This window comes from Pelodiscus sinensis, chromosome 8 (genome assembly GCF_049634645.1).
Source record: "Pelodiscus sinensis isolate JC-2024 chromosome 8, ASM4963464v1, whole genome shotgun sequence".
Classification (NCBI taxonomy): Eukaryota; Metazoa; Chordata; order Testudines; family Trionychidae; genus Pelodiscus; species Pelodiscus sinensis.
In genome coordinates, this window is record NC_134718.1 from 40277332 (window position 1) to 40300805 (window position 23474).

The following is a 23474-nucleotide window of genomic DNA, read 5'->3' on the forward strand; positions in this document are numbered from 1 at the left end:
TATCAATTTGATGAAGCGTTCCTAGCTCCCAACTTTTCTCTTCTGACCTTTACAAATAGAATATATTTTAGATTAAATTTAATGTCACCATAATTACAGTGAATTTCATGGGTAATTGAAATACTAGTACATATTACAAAAATCATTTGAATTATTGATCTAATAATGTACAATTATTCTATTAAATCGGAAACTAAGGTTTTGGTACTACTTTAAAAAAAGAGTTTGACATTCTACTTAGTTCTGAATACAGGTGCTTCAATATCTGAAGTAGCTATGCATGTCAGAGTAAAAAACTAGACTTAGAATATGATAGATGTCCTTTTGCTTTTTTGTTTAATAATCTTCAGGTTTCTGTTTTTATTGTCACTCGTGAAAGTCCTTCTTCTCCTTTCAATCTTCCGTTATTAGTTTTATATGTCACGCCCTATTCTAATTCAACTTTATCAGAGTAATTATAGTAAAATCATACGCCAAGGCAATTAATCAGAATTTGGTCCACTGAGTAATTACAATAAACTTTCTCTTTCCTACATTAAATGTTTAAAGTTTAACAAAACTTTTATCACTGATATTGAATTTTGTATAGATCTCTTTGTTCCCAGTATGTACCTCTTGGGAAATCCCAGTAAATTACCAGAGGCACTTATTTTATTTAAAATGTTGAAGTCACAGTGACTAATCCTAGTGATGAGGTCCTAAATGGAGCCCTGGAGACTTTTAATACACTGACCAGAGGCTACTATGGTACTTGATTATCATCAGTCTAACAGCATATACCCCTGTGAAATTCAACTGAACAAATGAGATTCAAAGTAAAAAAAGATGCTTTTATGTATATTCTTTGAAAACAGCATGCAAGAGAGTGTTGAAATCTGCCTACCTTTTATGCCATAGTAAAACCTTTTTTTGGATCAGGGGCCGCAGAGCCACAAAAAAATTAGTACGGGACTAGAGCCTGTGGGGAGGTGGCGGAAGGGGAGGGTCTGGGCGGAGCTGGAGTGCCATTGTGGGCTCCCCAGTGCTGTGGGAGGCCCTAAGCCTCGGGGGCCAGATCCAGGCAACCCAGGAGCCACATCCAACCCCCAGACCTTAGATTCCCCACCCCTGTTTTATGCAGTTACTTAAACGCAAAGCCTAGTTTCTCTATAGATTCTGATACATTAAAAACACTTAGAAAGGACATAAATTAACCTTTTGATGCATAAAATGTGGATATCCTGCTTTTGTCTCTTGGATTTTTGTCATCATAAAATCCATGAGACACATTTTTACTAAAAGGCCAGAGACAACAGATTATGTTCTATTTTAATCTTAAAGACCAACCAACCACCTATGTAAAAAACATATAATTAGACAGGGCTTTAGCCATTTAGTACCAAAGGGCCACTTTTAACAAAAAACAGCTTTTTATTGCTGCCTTTGTGGACTTTAGCTCAGACAAACAGAGAATTTTCAAGACAAGGCTTGGAAGTATTTTGCCACCTTTTGCTTGAAAAATATCTTTTTGTAGGAAAACAAAATACATTCTGTATCATGGATAATCCCTGAATATTGACAGTAATGTTGTAACTCACAAGCATGACAAACATAAATGAATGTTCTCTTTTGTTTACTTTGATGTATAAAGGTGGAGATCTGTACAATATTTTGTCTTTCTGGATTTCAGTTGATTTCTCTCACCTCAGCTGTCAAACTGCTTATTGCTAAAATGATTAGACTTTCTCAAACAGAAAACAATTTTCATTTGTATACAATAGCAATTGTCCCACTAGCAAATGAGAAATGTCACCACTTTCATGAGAAATACATTTAATACAATGCACCAAGATCATTGGTTTTTATTTTATTTTTTAAGCATTCCCATCCAAAGAAAATGAAGTGTATTTCATAATCCATCTGATTTCTTCCCAGGCTAAATCTTCATTACTTTTCTTTCCAGAGTTGTGCCTTGGCCTTATCTGGCTACTTCACTGTGCATTTGGTCATGAGTCATGACTCTTTTTTCTTGCGTAATCAGAGTTTCTCCTGTTTAAGAAAAAAAATACACAACCCACAATGAATTAGATAGGAAAATATATCAGAGTCCTCTGCTTAGGGATTGATGTAACTCCCATTGAAATCAATGGAAAACCTCTTGTTAACCTTAATGGGAACAGAATTAGGCTTTTAAAGAATGCAAGCTCTTTTCAATAAATTTAGCACAAAACTTGAGACCCGAAGAAGTATCTAAGGTCATCTTTGTGCTTGCCCAATTCTGGGCTTCTATGAAGGCTAAAAAGACCTTCAGTATAATTTGGACAACTCTAAGGTACAGCTACCCAAGCTGGGCAGTTGAGAGTGCCATTTAAAATTGCTGCAGGAGCATCTGCTAAAGCTCTCCCTCTAGCCTGCCCCTCTCTACTTCCTGGTCCTACATTGCCTATGTTGGGACTTTTGGAGAATGCCTCAGAAGACAACTTGACATTGTCCTGCTCAGTTTCTTATGACACAAAAACTAAGTAAAGGGGCCACAGCAGGATGCCAGCCCTGAGGAAGCTGGTGGTGGTGAATTCCTCCCTTGATTTTGTAAAGTGACTTTTATTCACATAACTTCACACTGAATATCTGTTAACATAATAATGTCACATTGTATCTTAGCTGCAACATTGTCCCATTAACGATCATTTGGGCCCAATCCGGCTCCTTCCCCTGATATACAGGAACTCAGCCCAGTGGAACTAGTGTTATTCTGCTCTGGAAAAGGAACCAAGAGGTAATCAGTCCCTGCACATTGTCAGAATTCTGTTCCAGGGGCCAGCAAGAAGTTTGGGGCTTGACTCTGCAAAACGCCAAACTCTCTGCAAAACGCCAAACTCACCCAGCAAAGTACTTAACCAGTAACTAATTTCACTAAACTCAGAATCAAGCTCTTTGTGGAGAATGGTAGTGAATCTGTGACCACATAGATCCACCAGTCATTCTGTCTCACAGGAAGACTCTTTCCTCAGCCACTTGGACATGGGGTTGAGATGCAGGATTTGCAAAAAATAAAATAAAAAAAAAAAATCTGTGCACACATGAATGGCAGAAAATTAAAAATGGAAACAGTGGAGAATTCTAAGTTTCGTTTATAAAATAGCCTAAACTCAACTTCCTCAGCATGCTATAACGTTAGTGGTACCTTTGGGCCTGAGCAGAGCCCTTTTTCATGTGGCTATTCCTACTGAAATCAATGGGATTATTCAAAACAGCACATGCTGCAGGAGCAAACCTGTTAACAGCCAATTATTTCATTAACTCTCCGCTTAAGATTTTTAGCACATGAACACATCCTAGCAAACAAGAAATAAGCTGAACGAAAGGAGGCACTTACTGATGACTAACAAAGGTTAACACAAGAAAAGCAATTTTACAATGGGAATACAATGCAGACATAGATTTCAAACAAGTTTATTTCCATTGTTAATTAAAATGAGAGAATTAAGCAATTAATTGTGAGAACTAACCAGGTAATCATATCCAAGGTCAAAACTAGACATGGAAAAATGAAATAATCAAAAATAGGTTAATTTATTTATATAATAATCAAAATGTATTGTTTATAATAAGAAATAGGTTTTATTTATTTATAGCTTTTATATAGTTAAATAAAAATAATATTCTGGGTCTGCTTTAGTTGCCTGCAGATGCCATAGGAAGTTATATATTTGATCTTTGCTTATATATTACAGAAATCTGAAATGAATACAACTTGTAGAGCCAAATTTTTGCTCTCAGAGATACACAGTCACTGAAGTCAATAGGAATGACCTCAGAAGCTGCTAGCTCTGTTGATCTTTATTTGTACATGTGGGTGAGAGAGAGAGAGCGAGACAGAGAAAGAAAATCTGGAGTAGCAAGGATATGGTAGATTAACTCTCCTAATTCTAAATTTGATTTTATGATTTAAAATTAGAACCCCTTACTGGTACTTTCATATTGTTTGCTGTATTAATTGCTTGTTTGTAACAATTTTTAAAAAGAGAAATCTAAATCAATCTAAATCTAAATCACCAGCCCTGCAATCCATATGTTTCTGAAAAGAATTCCAATGTGTATTGAATTACTGTATAAGACCTATCAATTCTATGTGTACAGTCAGTGATCCTTAAGTTCTCTTTTTCATGCTGATCAATTTCCATGATATTTTTAAGCCCCATCCTATCAGGGTAAATATCAGGGCCTCTCACCTGCACCCTTTCAGAGGAGCTACAAAGAGCCCAAAAGAATCAATCCCAAGCATACAAAACCAGTCTTTTCTTGGGGGAAATCCATGCTAAAGTAAGATTATAGGGAAAATTCCCCAATCTCTTGGGCTAAGTCTACATTGGCACCCCTTTCTGGAAAAGAGATGCTAATGTAGACTTCGGAATTGCAAATTCCGCGGGGGATTTAAATATCCCCCACGGCATTTGCATTTACATGGCTGCCGCTTTTTTCCAGCTTGGGGATAAGCCGGAGAAAAGCGCCAGTCTAGACGTGATTCTCCGGAAAATAAGTCCTTTTCTGGAGGATCTCTTATTCCTACTTTCAAGTAAATTTCAAGTAAATTTCATGTAAATGCAAATGCCGCGGGGGATATTTAAATCCCCCGCGGAATTTGCAATTCCGAAGTCTACATTAGCATCCCTTTTCCAGAAAGGGGTGCCAATGTAGACGTAGCCTGAGTGTACTGCTAAACCATAATGGCCCTGCCAGGCTTCTAGTAAGCATGCTTTAACTGTGCCCACGAAAGTTCATGATACCATCTACATGTTTTGTTATTCTTTAAAGTGCTACCAGACTATTTGTTGTTTAAGTTTATTCTGTACAGATGAACTTGGCTACCCCGCTGAAGCTTTTTAACTAATCAGTCAGTCTTCAGTATTAAAATCTTGTCTCTAGTGGAAGCAAATCAATTTATCATAGGTAGGTTTGTAGCTATTATCAAAGTAGTATTTATATGCTTTCTAGGAGAAGACAATTGTTCACTTGAGCTCTATATTTCTATATAATGTTCAATCACTGTAATACTTAGAGACTTGGTGGAATCATTCACATGATTGGAATATTGGTATAGAAAGGTACAGCTTGTTCATGAAGACCAGATGAGAAGGGAGGAAATGTTGGCTTGTATATCAAAGACATAAAAACTTGCAATGAGACAAAAGTGGGATACCTGTTGAAAGTGCCTGGCTAAGGATAAACGACCTAAAATCAAGATTCATGCCATATTGGGGGGGTCTACTACAGATCATCTACCCAAGAAAAAGAGGGGGATGAAGCTTTTTTTAAACAGCTAACAAAATTATCCAAAGCATAGGACTTGGTGGTGATAAGGGACTTCAGCTACCCAAACATCTGTTGGGAAGATAATACAGAAAAGCAGAGATTGTCCAACAAGTTCTTGGAATACATTGGAGACAGCTTTTTATTGCAGAAGGTGGAGAAAAAGCTAAAGAGAGAGGTTGTTCTAGATTTGATTCTTATAGATAGAGAGAACCTGGTTGAAAATTTGAAGATGGAAGGTACCTTATGTGAAAGTGATCACGAAATGATAGAGTTCATGATTTTAAGGAGTGGTAGAAGGGAAAACAGAAGAACAAAGACAGTGGACTTCAAGAAGGTAAACTTTAGCAAAAGCAGAGAACTGGTAGGGATAGAAGCAAATCTAAGGGAAAAAACAGCTCAGGAGAGTTGGCAGGTTTTTAAGAGACATTATTAAGAACACAAGAGTAAACCATCCCAGTGTATAGGAAAGGAAGTCTGATTAGAGACCACCAGGGCTCAACCATGAGATGTTCAAGGATGTGAAACAAAAAAGTCCTACAAATTGTGAAAACTAGGTCAAATTACAAAGGATGAATGTATATGCATGTGGCACAAAATTAGAAAGGTCAAGACACAAAATGGGATTAAACAAGCTATAGGTATAAAAGTATGAGAAAATATTTTACAAATACATGAGATACAAGAGAAAGATCAAGGACAAGGTAGGCCCATTATTGAAAAATGTGGAAAAAACAATAACAAAAATGCAGCAATGTCAGAAGTTTTAAATGCCTTTTTTATTTCAGTTTTCACCAAAAAGGTTAGCAGTGATTAGATGACTAGCATGGAGAACATAAGTGAAAATGGGATAGATCTGAGGCTAAAATAGGGAAAGAACAAGATAATAATTATACAAGCTAGATGTCTTCAAGTCAACAGAGCATGACAAAATATAATCTAGAATGTTTATGGAACTGGCTGAAGTGATCTCTGAAATATTAGCAATTATCTGTTAGACTTCGTGAAGGACATGAAAGATCCCAGAGGACTGGAAAAGGGCCTATCTAGAAAAAGAAGAATAAAGATAACACAGAAAATTATAGACCAGTATAATTAACTTTAATACCCAGAAAGATAATAAAGCAAATATTCAATCAATCAATTTGTAAGCACCTAGAATCAGGGCCATCCCAAGTACCCACCCAAGTGCCCCAGGTACAGAGCCGGGAGCAACCTCCCCACTGCAGGCTCTGCCCGATTTCTCTCCATATGTTCCACTTCTGCTCTACACTCACTCCTCTTCCTCCTCCCTCTAACTATGAGGTGGGTGTTGACGGGGAAGACAACCCCTACTGCCACTGCACCAGGACCTGTAATCTCCTGGGTCCCTCCCTTCCAAAGGATGGGTTGGGGAAGCTACTTCCGGGGCCCCAAAAGCATGGGGACTGAGGCAGCTGCCCCGATTCATCCTAGGGACAGGACAACTCTGCCTAGAAGATAAGAAGATAATAGTCACAGTCACCATGAATTTGTCAAAAACAAATCATATCAAATGCAAATAATATCCTTCCTTCTAGGGTAACAAGCCTTGTGGATAAGGGGAAAGCAGATATATCTCGACTTTAGTAAGGCTTTTAATATTGTCTCATGTGACCCTCTCATAACAAAGGAAATGCAGCCTAGACCAGTGTGTGTTTCAACTTTTTGGATACTGGAGACTGGTTTCCTGCCTTCCTAAAGTGTGTCAGGGAGATCCTTCCTAAACTGTGTCTCAGACACCAGTGCTCGTCCATGGGCCTCTAATTGCCAACCACTGGCCTAGACAAACCAGCCATTTGATGGATGCACAACTGGTTGAAAAACTGCATTTGGAGTAGTTATCAATGGTTCAGTCAAGTTGGAAGAGTATATTGAGCAGGGTCCTATGAAGACTTGTCCTGAATCTGGTGCTTTTTTAATGTCCTCATATAAATAATTGGACGATGGTCTAGAGAGTTCACTTGTAAAGTCTTCAGACAATACAAAGCTGTGAGAAATGGACAATAGGATTATAATTAAAAATGATCTTGATAAACTGGAGAAATAATCTGAAGAAATAATCTGGAATACATAGGATGAAATTCAATCCGGACAAATGCAAAGTATTACACTGTGGAAGAAATAGTCACTTGCACAAATGAGTGCCTAGAAAGCATTACTGTAGAAAAGAATAAGGGAGTGATACTGGTTCTCAAAGTAAATGTGAATCAACAATGTAATACTGTTGCAAAAAAAAATCCAAACCCCAACTTCATTGTGTAGTATGTTAAGAGTGCAGTAAGCAAGATACAAGAAGTAATTCTTCCACTCTACTCAGAATAAATAAGGGCTCCACTGGAATACTGTGTCCAATTCTGAGCATCACACTTCAGAAAAGATGTGGACAAATTGGAGAAAGTCAAGAGACGAGCAACAATGATTAGACACCTGGCAAGATGAAAGACTGAAATAAATGGATTTGTTTAGTCTGGAGACGAGAAGACTGATTGGGGGACAAAAGTCTTCAAATACATAAAATGTTGCTATAAAGTGGAGGGTGATAAATTGTTCTTAACCACTGAGGATAGGACAAGATACCATGGGCTTAAATTGCAGCAAAGGAGAATTACATTAGACATTTAGGAAAACTTCCTAACAACAAGGATAGTTACGCAGTAGAATGAATTACTTAGGGAGGTTGTGGATTTGTAAGCAAACACCTGTCAGGAGCGGTCTAGGCAGAGCTGTGTTCTGACATAAGGTGAGGGGGCAAAATAAGCAGCTGCCTTGTATCCCAGCAATTTAAAAGGGCCAGGACCCCCAGCTGCTGCTGCTACTCCTACAGCAATGGCAGCAGCCGGAGCCCCAGGCCCTTGAAATCACTGCCAGAACCCTGGGCAGTGCACTCTGGGCAGCACCAAAAGGCTGGCTGGGTGAGGCCCTTCAATGCCCCCCACCTTGCCCAGATGCCAAACAAGTAGAGCAGCAACCTTAGGTCTAGATAAGCGGTTCCCAACCTTTTCCAGATGGGGACCCATTTTGACAATTCAAGAAGACTTGGTGACTCAAGGCAATTCAAAAACAGGGGAGGAGGGAGGGAAGAGTTGCCTGGGGAGACACTTGGCGACCCTTTTGAAATGTAATGGCGTCCCATATTTGGGTCCCGACTCATAGGTTGGTAAACCCTGGTCTAGATAATACTTAGTCCTGCCTCTTTTCAGGACTAGATGATCTATCAAGGACCCTTCAGTTCCTAACTTTCTATAATTTCAATTTAGTCACCATGTTCTGTACATCTGAAATATCACAAAATAATTTTTTTCCATGGTATATATCGAGCATATGTTTGTTCTTATTTTGTCTATATTTTTCTTGCAATTGAATGATCTCTGTTCCTGAATGTGCATGATCTCTATTACTGTATGTAACTCCTGTTTAAAAACGCTGCTTGGCTCCCTTATATTATTAGGCTACGTCTACACTGCAAGGTTTTTGCACAAAAAGCAGTGGAGCGTCCATACCTCAAGTGTACTTTTGCGCAAGTAAATCTACAGTAAAATGGCAGAACACAGGGCTTTTTGCAGTGTAGGTATACCTCCTTCTATGAGGCATAACTCTTTTTTGTGCAACAGCTCAGGGGGGTTTGCACAAGAATTGGCCTCCAGAGGAAAAAAATGGTGGCCTCTTGGCCACTCCAGCCAAGTCAATCAGAACTCTATTGTTCCTGTCTGCTGGCCACCTTTAAAGCCGCAGGCACCCTGCACAAGCCTTGTGGCTAGAAGTTTACCCACAGCAGGTGCCTTCAGCATGCCACTCTGCTTCATCCACAAATGGCCTCCCGCCAAACCCCTCGCAGCCGTCCCTGGCCCTTCCAGGGACCAGCCACAGGGGACACAGGACCTCCCAAGGGGGACCAAAAGGCATGCCCCCACCTGCAGTAGCCCAGAAATTGCCACCCTCCTTGAATTGTGGGGCGAGGAGGAGTCCCTGCAGGACCCCCAGACCAAGAGGAGAAATGCAGAGATCTACGCCTGCATGGCCGCATCCCTGGCGGAGGGAGGTCACCCTGCCTGGACCATGGAGCAAGTCTGGGCAAAGGTGAAGGAGCTCCTTCAGGGGTATGGAAAGGCCAGGAAGTGGAGAGGGCACTCAGGGGCAGGACCCCACACCTGCCCCTACTATAGGGAACTCCACCACATCCTTGTGGGGAAACACTCTTTCCCCTCTATGTGGTGGATGCCGGACTGGAGCAGCCGGTAGTCCAGCACCTGGAGGCTGTCCCCGACCCAGAGGAGAAGAAGGGGCAAGTCCAGCCCCTGACGGAGGAGGACGCTGATGACCAGGACAGTGGGACCATCACCTTGTCCCTGGAGCCAGTCCCTGCAGCCTGGACGTCTCCCAGGCCTCCGAGGAGACTGGGGAGGGATCTTCAGGTATGTTGGCACACACAAAAACACACAGGGTGGGGAAGGTAGCCACACAGGGGGCAGAGGGCACAGTGTCACACGGGCTGCTAGGCCAGCACATGCTGCTGCAGTCTGGGCATGTGCAACCACATACAGCAGGAGGGTGCAGCACGCAGCCACAGCAGCCAGCCCCTCGACATGCCCAGAAGCCTGCTGCCAGTCTCATGCCTGGACACACTAGCCGCAAGGGTGCAGGCACAACCCCTACCCCCATACATTCACACCCTGGAGTGCTGCACACAGCACATGAGAGGCAGCAACCGCTCCCAATGATAGCCCAGCGAGCCACAGCTGAATGTGCACCCCACAGGGCGGGGCAGGCTGCTCACGGCTCCTTTGCCACCCATGCAGGGATTCACTGGGGCCATACACTTCCCTTGCCTGTCTGGCCATGGTGTGCGTGCCCAGGGGGGAAAAGGGCAGCATGGTCCTCTGGCAACCTCAAGGCCCCTGTGACACAGGGCGTGCTGTGCAGTCCACACATGGCCTTGCACCTGGGACATCCCCCTCCTGCGGGCTGTGGACTGATACAGGTGCCGCTCACACAGGAGGGCACAGCGTCAGAGAATGTGTGTGCAGGGAGGACTGACGGCCTCTCCCTTTTCTGTGTTCTCCACAGCTGGACCAGACGGGATGCAGAGCCCAGCCACAGCACCGCCACAGCCACCAGTCAGAGTCTGGGGGAGCCACAGACGAGCCAGGCCTGGGGAGCAGTTCATGCAGCAACATGTCGGCGTCATGCACAACATTCATGACACCTGTCGCGCAGGTTCAGTGCCAACCTAGAATGGTGGGAGCGTGCGTGGACTGAGAGATGTCATGTTGTGACAACATCTGTAACATCCTGTCCCTCACGGGGGAACATCCACCCAATGCCGCTGCTCCTGCCTCCTATCCTCCTGCCTCCCCCCATGGCCACTGCCCACCCTGCTATGTCTCTCCTGCCTCCCCATGCCATGCCTCCTCCCTTCCTTCCCAATGCCCATCCACCCTCCCAAGTGATGCCTATGGCCCATCCTCCTGCCCCCCCCCTCCCAGCCAACCCTCAGGACTGGGAGGGTTAGTGGGGCAGGCTGCTCTGCCATGTGTTCGGGGTTGGGTGGGTCTGGGGACCTGAATGGGTTGCAGGAGGGGCATGTTCAGCTGGGTCCTGATCCCCCCTCCCAATTCAGACATTCCCTCTTCCCCTGCTCCCCTTCTCTTGATGTTGAATAAAAAAAGACTAATTTTTTTTTCAAACCAAACAGGTGTGTTTATTGGGAGGTAGGGAAGGGGCGAGAAGGGCAAGGGAGAGAGCAGAAAGGCAGAATATCCTGTTGGGGCAGCCCTGGGGAGAATTACTGGGGGGCCTCAGAAAACTTCTCCCTCAGGGCCTCCCGGATGCATACCCCCAACTGATGGGCCTTGCGGGTGGCAGCAGTCTGGGGCTGCTGAAACGCACGGCCCTTGTGGCCAGCCTCTGCCCCCCCCCCCCCCCCCGAAGGAAGGCCTCCCCTTTTCACTCCACAATATTATGGAGCACACAGCACGTTGCCACCATCTCAGGGATACTGCACTCCCTGACGTCCAGGCAGGTGAGGAGGCAACGGAACCGTCCCTTGAGATGCCCAAAGGTGCACTCGACCTGCATCCGGGCTCGGTTGAGGTGGGCATTAAATAGGTCCTTGCTGGGTCCCAGGTGGCAGGTGTACGGCTTCATTAGCCAGGGCATGAGTGGGTATGCTGCATGCCCCACTATGCACACTGGCATGTTGTGCTCACCCACCGCAAAGTCCCAGCGGGGGAAAAAGATGCCTGCCTCCAGTTTGGTGCACAGGCTGGAATTCCTGAAAACTCAGGCATCGTGCCCTGCCTGACCACCCCACATTAATGTCTGTAAAGAGGCCCTGGTGATCCACCAGGGCCTGCAGGACTACTGAGAAGTAGCCCTTTCTGTTAATGAACTGGGCCGCTTGATGTTCTGGGACCCGGATGGAGATGTGCATGCCATCGATGGCTCCCCCGCAGTTGGGGAACCCCAGGGCAGCAAATCCACCCATGGTTGCATCCACGTCTTGGAGACGGATGACTCTGCGCAGTAGCAGGGAATTGATGACCCAGACAACCTGCAGAAGGAGACAAAGAAACACACAGAACAGAGAATGAGAGGGGGGTTGTGTGAGCCTTTGGGAGGTGCCCATCCCCCTCCCCTCCTCTGCTCCCCCAACCTCCCAGGAGCCACCCCTTATGAGCCCGTGCCCTGCCCTCAGCAGCAGGGCTGTGTGAGGGCAGGACTGCACAAGCCCCCGGGGCCAGGCCTTCTTTTCCCCCCACTCCCAGTCCGCCCCCTACAGTCCCCAGTCCCCCCTCCCAAAGGTTCCCCTTATCCAGCACCCTCTCCCCTGGGCAGGGACTGCATCCTGCGAGTACTTACCTGCATTAGGATAGCCCTGATGGTGGACTTTCCCACCCCAAACTGGTTGGCCACCGGCCGGTAGCTGTCTGGGGTGGCCAGCTTCCAGAAGGCAATAGCGCCACACTTCTGGACGGGGATGGCGGGCCGCCGGTGGGTGTCGCATGTCTGGAGGGTGGGTGCGAGCCAGGCACAGAGCTCGAGGAAAGTGGCCTTGCGCATTCTGGAGTTGCGCAGCCACTGCTGGTCATCCCACCACTCCATGACCAGCCGGTCCCACCACTCCGAACTGGTCTCCAGCCTCCTGACACTCCTGAGTATGGTGGGGTGCAGCAGCCAGGTGGGAGCAGCCGCAGCCATGCAGAGGGACACGAGGAGGAATTCAGTGTCCACATACAGCTGCAATAAGTAGGCAGGAAATGCAGCATGGCTGTGTGGGGCCGTCGTATGCCCAGGGGCAGCTTGGGTTCCATGGCAAACAGCAAGAAGGCAAAAAGCTGTGTCATCTCCAAAAAGCACAGGGCACACACAGCTGAAGCTTTGCTTTGCCAAAGAGGCTAGCAAGCAGGCAACAGAGACAGAGAAGCAGCTGTCCAAGGGGGGTCCCTTTAAGCGCGCGTTTCTGGAGGGCTTCCAGCAACAGCACTCAAGAGCAACTGGTGACCTCTAGCCCGGATAGAACCGGTTCTGGGTAGCTTTATATGCAGGAGAGCATCCAATAGCATGGACGCTCTCTTGTGCAAAAGCACATTGCAAAAGCAATGTGCTTTGAGGTGTGGACGTGCTCTTGTGCAAGAAATTTTTGCGCAAAAATTGCGCAAAAGGCTTCTTGCATAAGAAGCCTGTAGTGTAGACATAGCCTTACTGGTACCTAGCTCTCATATAGCACGTTACATCTGTAGATCCCAAACCTCTTTACAAAGGGGCTCAGAACCATTATCCCCATTTATGGAAGGGGCTATGTTAGTGTGTGTTTTAAGGTCCTGAGTCTAGTCATTTGCACTGTTAATTAACGACAGACCTTAATACTTGCATTCTGAGAAATGAGAGAAAGTTTGTACAGTTTCTTGTTTTATGTAGAAACAAAACATTAAACATGCTGTCAATGTGATTACTAACAAGACTACACATACCTCCTCTGTATTAAAGAGAGAATTGTTGACCTTTTATTGACTGAGTATATCTAAAACTAAAAGCAAAATATTTATCCAGTCTAGTATGTCAGTAGTTTATAACAATACAGTAGGTTTCCTCTCAGTGGGCTCTTTCTCTTCTGGAATCTTAGGTATTTTAATATGCATTTCTGATTCTGGGATTGTTTATTTAATTAGACCTATATATCAATTGATTATAAATGATAGACAATGGTAATGCTAATGAAAAAATCACAGCTTTACTAGGTGTTAAAATGTTTCCTACATTGCCTCTCTCTATATATAAACGTGGATGGAAGCAAATAATCATATTGCCTTTCATCTACAATTATGGACATGTGGGGTTGTGAGCATGTGTCACGAGGCTGCAAACACTCTGGCCTTCCGATATTAATACATGTATGGGGCACTGATTACTTGGGAGAGGAGCTGAAGGAGGTCCTGCTTTGGAAAAAGTTAAAAGCTACTGGTCTAGCATCATTATGATATATCAAAATGAAGATTGAAAACAAATACAAACAAATTCAAAATACTAAGTTTGTACCAAATTCATGTGTGGCAATGACTATTTAGAAAAAAAATCAAGATAACAGCAATAAAAATACTATTAGCATGTACTTCTTGTACAAAGACCAACAGATAAAGAGAGATTTTATTTTTAAAGGATAATAAAAAAATCTAATATCTGCAGTGAACTATGAACAGGATCTGCTGATACTTTTTTCCTGTGCTTTCCCTGAGAGAAGTATATCTCTTGAGCAGTGTTTCCTGAAAAACAAGAAAAAAATCAAACAGAACATTAAGATGGTACATAGTTATGAGAAAAACTAATGGTGTCATTTTCAAGATTCCTTGGTATTCTTTATTGTATGCTTCATTCTACAGTCGTAACTTGAATTATCCCTAAATGTACCTCAACAGTGCTCTGACAAGGGCAGAATTTCAAGAGGGTAGGGCTCCCTCTACCAGCCAGATGTGAAAGGCATACACTGAATGCAAGTACTTTCCCCTCATTCCCTGATAGTCTGGGGAATCGGATGAAAAGCAAGCCACATCCCAGTGCGCATGGCTGTTGGTCCCTCTAACCTCCCAAAATTCAGCCCTTGTATTCTGGATGCTTGTTATATACCATAAAGCTAAAACATGAAAGGGAAGCAGAAGGACTATACTTTGCAGCATAGATTTACTCACAAACATCCTTAATAACATTCATGTCAGATTATTTGGCACAGCTATGTCTCTATGTGGTATTTGCAAAAAATATCTGCATAGGAAGAAAATTTTTTTAATTGTTTTATTTTGATCAAACAAGGGTATAAAGTAATGGACTGGTGCCTAACTTTTCTTTCATTCCAAAGGTTCAACAACAGATCCCCACTCTCTGCTATTAGTTGAATCCATCAATTAATCAAAAGCTTCACTAAACAACTAGGTTGTGCTCTGACACTTACCAAACCCAGGTTATAATGGACTGATGGAGGAGGGAGGAAATCCAAAGGAGATGCAAACACCTTGCTTCTGGCTCACAAGATTACTCCGAAAACCAACAAGAAGACTGACTGAATGGAATGTAGTTCTCATTTTAGGATGTAGTGAAAGTAAACCAGTTGCCAGGTCACTTACATCTTTGTGGATTGTATAGTATAACCAAAACCAACTGCTCTCAGAAAAGGTAAGGGATCAAAGGAAGAGAATATTTGTGTTGTACTCTTCTAGTGGAAATGGGCTAATGCGCACGAGCTGCAATTTTGTGTGACTATTTAAGGGTAGCCCTAAATGGAGAACTCAATCTAGCCCTCAGTTTACAAAAGTGAGTATCAGAGAGGAGTGGTCAGGCCATCTTTATGTGGAGTAATGAAACAGAATCAGCAAGAGCTGACACCTGACAATCCACAAGCTGTAATGTATCCGGTATGACTCGGACTCTGAGTAAGAGAATTATGTAAGGATGAGCATGCAGATATTCTGAAAACAGCCAAACTGGAGATGCTTCACAAAATCTGAAACTAACCTTGAGTCCACTCTAAGTTGTGCAGGAAAGCAGACCAGCACACTGCCAGCTCAAAATCAGAGTGCAAAAGCCACTTTTGCATGCCTTCTCCAGAGCTTTCTTGAGTAACCTTGGCCACAGTTGAGACTTCTACTTTTTTTTATACAAGCTGTAGATGTAAAGATCCTTGAGAGTTGCAAGCAAATTATCAATCGCCAGACCTCTAAAAGGAGCCTTTAACACAGTTGTGACAAAGAAAAACTAACTTTGATTCTTCACTGAGAATTAGCTCTTTAAATGACAATCTTCAGATGACCAAAGATAATGGAGCTACATAATGAAAGACATATGGTAGCAAGAAGCTTATCATTCCCCAAATACCTTCCACTAAGTATATGAAAAGCATGTGTGTTCCCTGGATAGCTTAAAGAAAAATGGAGAGTGTATGCAAAGAATTAATGCCCAAATTTGCAAATATAATGAATATGCAATGCCCTTTTGACATAAATATAAACTGTACTGATTATTAAAATCTAAAAGTCAATGCACGGAATGAGCTTTAGAAGCAAACAAAAAAATTGCTCTGTTCCTTGATGGCTCTGGTATATCCTTACACTGGTGTCCAGGAATTCTGGCAGTAACTTGTGGCTTTCCCTTTGTTGCTCCTTGCCTAGAACTGGAGGAGGCCTGTGGATGGTTACTAGAGCTGCGAGATGATCCAGCTACTTCCTGCCATCAGTTGTGAAAATAGTGTAAGGAGCTTCTGGCCCCTAGTTGGTTGCCTGTCTCTGGTTCTGCCTTCTCTCTTGTTTCCTGGCTTGTGGAAAACTTGACTATCCACCAAATTTGCCTGTTCAGAAGATAAAGAAAGTCAGCTTGTGGGTGTGTGGGCACTTGTGGAGATGCCCCAGTGCAGAGTCCAGTGGGGCGGCAGTCTCACAGCAAAGTCATAGGGTTTGAACCTGGGGACAGAGCTTGGTCCTTCAAGCATTATGGGATCCTGGCTCAAGCTAGGGTTAGCCCAATTTGTGTATAGATGAAAGGCAGATTAGAGTTTAGACTGAATTTGAACTGTAGATTTATATTGCATTGTATGCATATGTTGTGGTTCCTGAGAAGATCTAACCATAGAGATCCTACACAGAGCAGCCCTAATCATAGAGATGCAAAATAGAGTGACTCCTCTGCTTTCCAAATCAGGACAAATAAGCCCCTGTCTTCTAGGCAGGAGCCAAAGAGAATGACGGTGACTGAACAGTTCTGAGAACAGCAATTCAAAATTTGTTGCTGAATACAATAATACAATAATTGCTATTGCCATGACTCTGGTAATGGGACCCATAAAACCTGAACATCTAACAGTATTCCATATAAAGTATCTGCATACTCCAGCTTTTGAGCTTAAAATGTAGTTCCTGTATTCATTCTTGCAAGTAAAACTCACTTGCTGGAATGCATATGGAGAGTAAACACATGACACCTGTGAGCACAAAGTACTTTTACTTTCAAATCTGAGTAAATATTTGTGGATAATGATTTCCATTATTTACACAACTCTCTAGTGTTAATTAAACAGAAACTATGCTAGTAAGTTGCTTCAAGAGGCACTGAAAAATTGTAGGTAGATAATAAAGGATGTTATTTTCCTCTGAAATTTGGAATCTTGTGTTTTACAAGACATCTTTGGTTTTTTTTCACAAAGCTAGCTAGCTAAGAGCAGTAAAGATGGTGAGAGAGCATTCTCAAAAGAAGGAAATAATCTCTGTCTTTGAAAGAAAGAATATTCACAGGAGAGCATTTCTTTGTTTCATCTATGATTTTAGCTAAATTCCAAAACCACAGTGTAATCTGCTGCATTGCACCACATATATCTAGTGTAAAAGAGGGCAGAACTTGATCCCACTTTTCCCTACAACTAGAGAGCATATAATTTTAACTAGGAAGGAATTCTGGAGCCCTAGAAGTATGAATATAAATGTGGGAAAGAATATTCCAGAAAATATGGGACAGTGAATGAGTTTTCTAATAAAATCCTAGCACCACAAGAAGTAAACAGTCGGGCTGTGTCTACACTGGTCACTTATTCCGGAAAATCAGCCGTTTTTCCGGAATAACTTGCCAGCTGTCTACACTGGCCCCTTGAATTTCCGGAAAAGCACTGACGATCTACTGTAAGAAATCAGCCGCTTTTCCGGAAATACTATGCTCCTCCCGTTCGGGCAAAATTCCTTTTTCCGGAAAACTGTTCCGGAAAAGGGCCAGTGTAGAAAGCACAGTAGTGTTTTCCGCAAAAAAGCCCCGATCGCGAAAATTACTATCGGGGCTTTTTTGCGGAAAAGCACGTCTAGATTGGCCACGGACGCTTTTCCGGGAAAAGTGCTTTTCCGGAAAAGCATCCTGCCAATGTAGATGTGCTTTTTCCGGAAATACTTATAATGGAAAACTGTTCCGTTTTAAGCATTTCCGGAAAAGGGTGCCAGTGTAGATGTAGCCTTGCTGTTTGGAAAATAAAAAAATCGTGTTGCTGCATGACTGGTTCAATAGTATGGGTACTGCTAGCACAAGTATATTCTTTAGGGAAATGTTTACATTAGCAATATTTTAAAATCTTTCCTACCTAATAGGAACATCCCCATTGTAGGTTACGCTTTTGTTTTTCCACGTTGCAGATGTGTACATCTACCATTTGTTGTGCTAAAACTTACTGTAGGTGTCAATATATGTTCTAGTCAGCTGTGGAGTTAGGGCAATCCTTTTCAGATGGGATGCAAGAGCCTGACTGATAAGGTGACCACACCTCTCTGTTGAGAAACTTACTGATAAGGGGGTGAAAGGCTCTCTCTGTGCTGCCTTGTGTTCCAGAGGACCAGATTGAACCCTAAACAGTGTTCCCTGTAAGCTGTGAACTTGTGCAATTGCTCAGGAGGCATTCAAATGCTGCTCGGCTGATTTGCAGAATGCCTACAGCTAAGTTTTTTGTTGCACATAACAATTCATTCTGCACATGGAAGAAAAAAATCCATGCATGGATGGAAAAGATTTGAGGGAGTATTGACCCTTAGTATCAAATATAAAAACACTTTGTAAAGATTGCAAAACTCCAACAAAATCAACTTTTTATTTGATATTTCAAAAGTCTTTGAAGCCTTGCAGATTAACAAGAAGCTTTCTACACACCTCCCAGATCTAGCATTGGTGTGGGACTAGAATCACACCTGAAGATCAGATTTCTGAAAAAAACTTAAGTTGGAATTCTCAGATGTGGGGACATAAATCTGGGTACCAAAGGTAGCTGCACTTCCTATTGACTTCAGTATATTGATTTAGATACTGATATTTGGGCACTCCTATTAAAAAAGGGCCTTAAATTGTGTTAATCTTAAAACATATGTCTGAGCAGATGGGTGCCCTCTGATGACAAGGTCATTCATTTCATGATAGATATTAAAATGTATTTATGGAATCACCAGCCCCAGTATCATTTGTATGTAACATGTTGACGCTCTAGGCCAACTTCAGCACCTGTGCAATCATAATCATTTCACCTGGGATACAAAATAAATCAATGTGTGTCTCTGTCCTCAGATTCATAAGATAGTAAGTACCCATGTGGCCTCTATTTTTCTGTGTGTGCAGAACAAAAACTACTAGAACTTCAATTTAAAACCCAGGAGTGCAGTCTCTCCCATCCCAATTTTCTCCCCAAGGCTATACTGCCCCCCTTTTGATCCATCTTATTTGTCATTTACATTTTTATCTTCCTCCCTGTCCATTTACTAGCTGTCTTTCCTCACATATTTCTTTTAACTCACATTCCTGGTAAACATTAGCTATTGCCTGCAAGCTCGCGTACTTGCAGCGATTTTACAAACTCTATACAAGAAGACTAGACAGATTAATGTGGTGAATGTTAGAGCAGAATTTAGCTCTGGGTACATTTGGGCATTATGAGAAAATAGAATTTATGTGATGACCTTGTTTCTAACCTTATTTCTAACAGTAGTAATAATGGAGACTACTTTGTAATGAGTATGCTTTCTCCTCAGTAAATATCCAATTATCTTTTTTATAAAAAAAATTAGAGTTATAAAATTGTGAAATAACAGAAATAGTTTCATTCCATATTAATTATTCCTGAGATTTCTTTTAGAAAAGCTCCACGTTTTTCGATCTTAGCTTCAGATTTACAAAATGTAGGAACTCCAGTTAGTGATGTGGTTTGTAATATTCATTCATATGTGAACAAAAACAGATCAGCAGAAAGAAGGGAATCTTCCCATGTTAGGTGACTGCATCAGCAGATAGCAAATTTGAGTAGGGGAGACAACTTTAAAATAGTTAACCTGGAATAAGAGGTCAAGATAAGAAATAGGCACCAAATGGAACAACCATCCAGCACAATAATAAGGAAAGAATTTCGGCGTTATCATGGGTAAAACTCAACAACATCTATAGCTGAAGTGTGCACTCAGATAAATTGAGCAAATTGTATACTAATGTATCTTATAAATAGACTACCAGATGTATTGGAGCATACGCTTTCGTGGGCAAAGACCCACTTCGTCAGATGTATGTAGTGGAAATTCCCACTAAATCCCTCTGTGGCCCATATAAATCATATGGAATTTCCACTACATGCAGCTCATCAAGTAGGTCTTTGCTCATGAAAGCTTATGCTCCAATAAATCTGTTAGTCTATAAGGTGCCACATAACTCCTTGTCGCTTTTGCAGATTCAGACTAACAAGGCTTCCCCTCTGATACTAATGTGTGTTAGCAAGGGACAAAAAGCAAAATAAGCACCCTCTGAGACCATTACTGTAACTTGTTATTGTCTAGAATACTGTGTGCAGTACTGGTCATCATTCCTCAGAAAGTGAATTGATATAAAGCTTAATCCTGCTTCATTCAAGTCAGTTGGAATTTTGCCATTGATTTCAATGGGAGCAGGATCAAGACCTTGGAGAGGCTGCTGCGCAGGGCACCAAATGGAACAAACATCCAAGTTTTAGGCAAGGTTGAATGCATTACTGGAAAAGAGAGATTTTTGACATAACTTAATAATTTTGAAAAAAACAGGCAATCATGAGAGTAGTGACCAAAATATGATTTTAGGTCTCAAAAGCTTTATATTTGATACAAAGGAGTGGTTAAAAAACCAGTAGATAATCTCCACAAAGCAGAAAGCTGCACTAAACTCAGACAACTTGCCATCCAGTTCACTACAGTTGTTGTACAAAGAATATCAATAAGGCCAACAGAACCCTAGATTTGAGTCTGGGAAACTACGTTTTAGAAGAAGGGCTCAGTTGATAAACTCAGGTGAGGTAGATCAAGCAGGGTCAGGTAAGGACCAGATTGTCTTTTCCTGGTCTTAAAATAGGCTATATACCAGTTTCATGGTTAGAGGTGTGGGATGAGATCCTCATAAGTCAACATGGCACTATTGAAGCTTCACCAATTTGTATCAGCAGATGATCTGGCCCATATAAATCAATGTGCATTTTTTCCCATCTATAAATGCTGTTCATTGGAAGGTGTACGAAGGTGATAGTAAACTTCGCTAATGTTCATTCACAAGTAATCAAATAAATACAATTATTATATGTAAATAATTATATTCCTGGATGATGCAATTTCCCCAGTCTAATTTTGTCTCATATTGTTTCCTTTTATAATAATATGAAGTGTGAACGGTCAGTTTATACTAAAATCCCCAATACTCTAGGGCCCAGTCCATCTCATAACCAATCTGTGGAGCTTCGAACTAAGTTTGATAGCTGTGTCTTACAGATAGTTAATGATTTTGTGGGGGCAGTTGCTCAGATTTTCTTTTAACTCTGAAAACAAAGCTAATGTGTATATAACAGAGAATTATTGTAAAAATGGATAAGTGACCTTACAGTACAAATTCTGGTTTTTCTGCAAGCTTCAGAGCCTCATGCATCCCTGCAGCTGATAGTTTCCGGTTGATATTCCTATATCTGCATTGTAGTAGATTGCGATAGGTTGTCCTCAGATCCCGATTGAAGAAGGCATATATAAAAGGGTTAATGAGAGAGTTTGCATAACCCAACCATAGAAATGTTCTTTCAACCCAAAACGGGATGCAGCTGCATGCTGTACCACAGATAAAGGGTCTGGCAGTTGAAAGGATGAAAAATGGCAACCAACACACAGTAAAGGCCCCAACAATAATTCCCAACGTAGTGGCAGCTTTTTGTTCTCTCTTAAAAATGGAAATGTTTTTTCTATCATGTTTAAGAAGTCGTGAAAAATTTGTACATTCTTCTGATTCCTTGTGTAGCTTTATAACTCCATTCACAGAAACCATACCTTCATTTTCTTCTGGTCGTGGGAAACCAGTAAACTTGTGTTTAGCAGCACTCTTCTTAGCAGCCTTGTAAATCTGATAGTACATGAAAAGCATCACTGACATTGGGATATAAAAAGCAACTGCAGTGGAGTAAATTGTGTAGCCAAAGTCTTGACTGATTAAACAAACTTTTTCATCATTCACATTTTGAGCCCAACCAAAAAGTGGTGGTATGGTGATAGACGCAGAGAGGAGCCACACACATAGGATCATTTTAGCCATACATTTTCCATTCTGTCTCACAGGATACGTAAGTGGTCTTGTTATTCCAAGGTACCTAGAATAATAAGATAGAGTTACTATATGGTTCACTGATTTATGGGGAAAACCACTTCATGTAGATTTTATTTTACATTTTCTATTCCAGTCTTTTGCACTTTTTTAAACTTGCAATTAATTCAAGTCGACTTATTCATCTTTAGGATAGGCAGAGCCTGCTTTCCTGTACAGAAGGTTATTTTCTTAGGGTGAACCCCTGGTACCATTGGCGTCAAAGGAAAAACTCCCATTCGCTTTAGTCGGACCAGAATTTCACTCCAGGGTCTGATCTACTCTAGGGGATAAATTCAAATTAAGATATGCAACTTCAACTATGTTAATTATGTAGCTTAAGTCGAATGATCTTAACTAGAATTTTGGTGCCTTCCACACTGAGGGAAGTCGAAGGGAACATACTCTCCCTTCGATTTCCCTTATTACTTGTAGAAGCAGGACTACTGGCATCAACAGGAGCACCCTCTCAGTTTGAATTAGCGTGTCTTCACTAGACCTGCTAATCTGAACCTCGGAAGATCAGCTGCATCTGCTTTGATCTTATCTGTAGTGTAGACATGGCTCAGATGTAGAATCTTTCTAATTATGTATCGATGGAAATAAATTTTTGGTTACAAAATTGTGGTTACAAATTCTGTAAGATTTTGACTTAGCTAACTTCTGCAGCTTAACGCTTGGTGATTTATCCTATTACTCTTTTACACTTAGACTTATAACTGCTTAGAGCACTATAAGTGCTTAGAGCAATATAAGTGATACTACAAGAGATATTCTATAAATGAAGTGCCTAAAGCCATGCCACTGAACTGAATAGGATACATTGTGTTACTCCTACCATTGTGCTTCCAAGAAAAAGAACACAGATTTTGCAACTACATTCCATGATTTGATCATTTTAGTAGCACATTATAATACATTTTATTATTTCATAATTAGAAAGAAATGCCATTTCTTCAACACTCACATCAAGTATTTATTAAACAAAATAAAAATATATTACAACTTTTCAGCTGAACAGTGCTTGGGAATAAAGGCATCTAGCTATAATGGATAGAAGTTAGTACATTCAGGTTTGCAAAAGACTAAGAAAACAAATTACATACATGCTCTAGAAACAATAGGCTTTGTCAAAGGCTGTGTCTAGACTACATGCCTCTGTCGGCAGAGGCATGTAGATTAGACAGATCAGCAAAGGCAAATGAAGCCACGATTTAAATGATCTCAGCTTCATTTACGTTTACATGGCTGCCGCGCTGAGCCAACAAACAGCTGATCAGCTGTTTGTAGGCTTGCGCGCTAGTCTGGACGTTCCCCCTGTCGACATCAAAGCCCTTTGTCGGCAGTCCCGTTATTCCTCGTGGAATGAGGTTTACCGAGGCTGCCGACAAAGGGCTTTGATGTCGACAGGGGGAACGTCCAGACTAGCGCGCGAGCCGACAAACAGCTGATCAGCTGTTTGTCGGCTCAGTGCGGCAGCCATGTAAATGTAAATGAAGCCGCGATCATTTAAATCGCGGCTTCATTTGCCTTTGCTG

The 23474-nt window shown here is 42.0% G+C and overlaps 1 protein-coding gene across 3 annotated transcripts in view; it reads right to left on the reverse strand.

The window, feature by feature from the left end:
- Positions 1 to 1402: 1402 nt before the first annotated feature.
- Positions 1403 to 23474, reverse strand: part of HTR7 (5-hydroxytryptamine receptor 7) — a 60871-nt gene continuing 38799 nt past the window's right edge. Inside the window, exons 2-3 of one of the 3 annotated variants that reach the window (XM_006121435.4) lie at positions 21194 to 21943; positions 1403 to 2028 (exon numbers count right to left, since the gene is read on the reverse strand). In XM_006121435.4, the coding sequence (XP_006121497.3) occupies positions 1986 to 2028; positions 21194 to 21943 (793 nt within the window). In that variant the 3' untranslated portion in view covers positions 1403 to 1985. Of the gene's footprint in view, positions 2029 to 12120; positions 14070 to 21188; positions 21944 to 23474 lie in introns of those variants that run through there. The other 2 variants (XM_025183832.2, XM_025183833.2) reach the window with 2 other exon arrangements.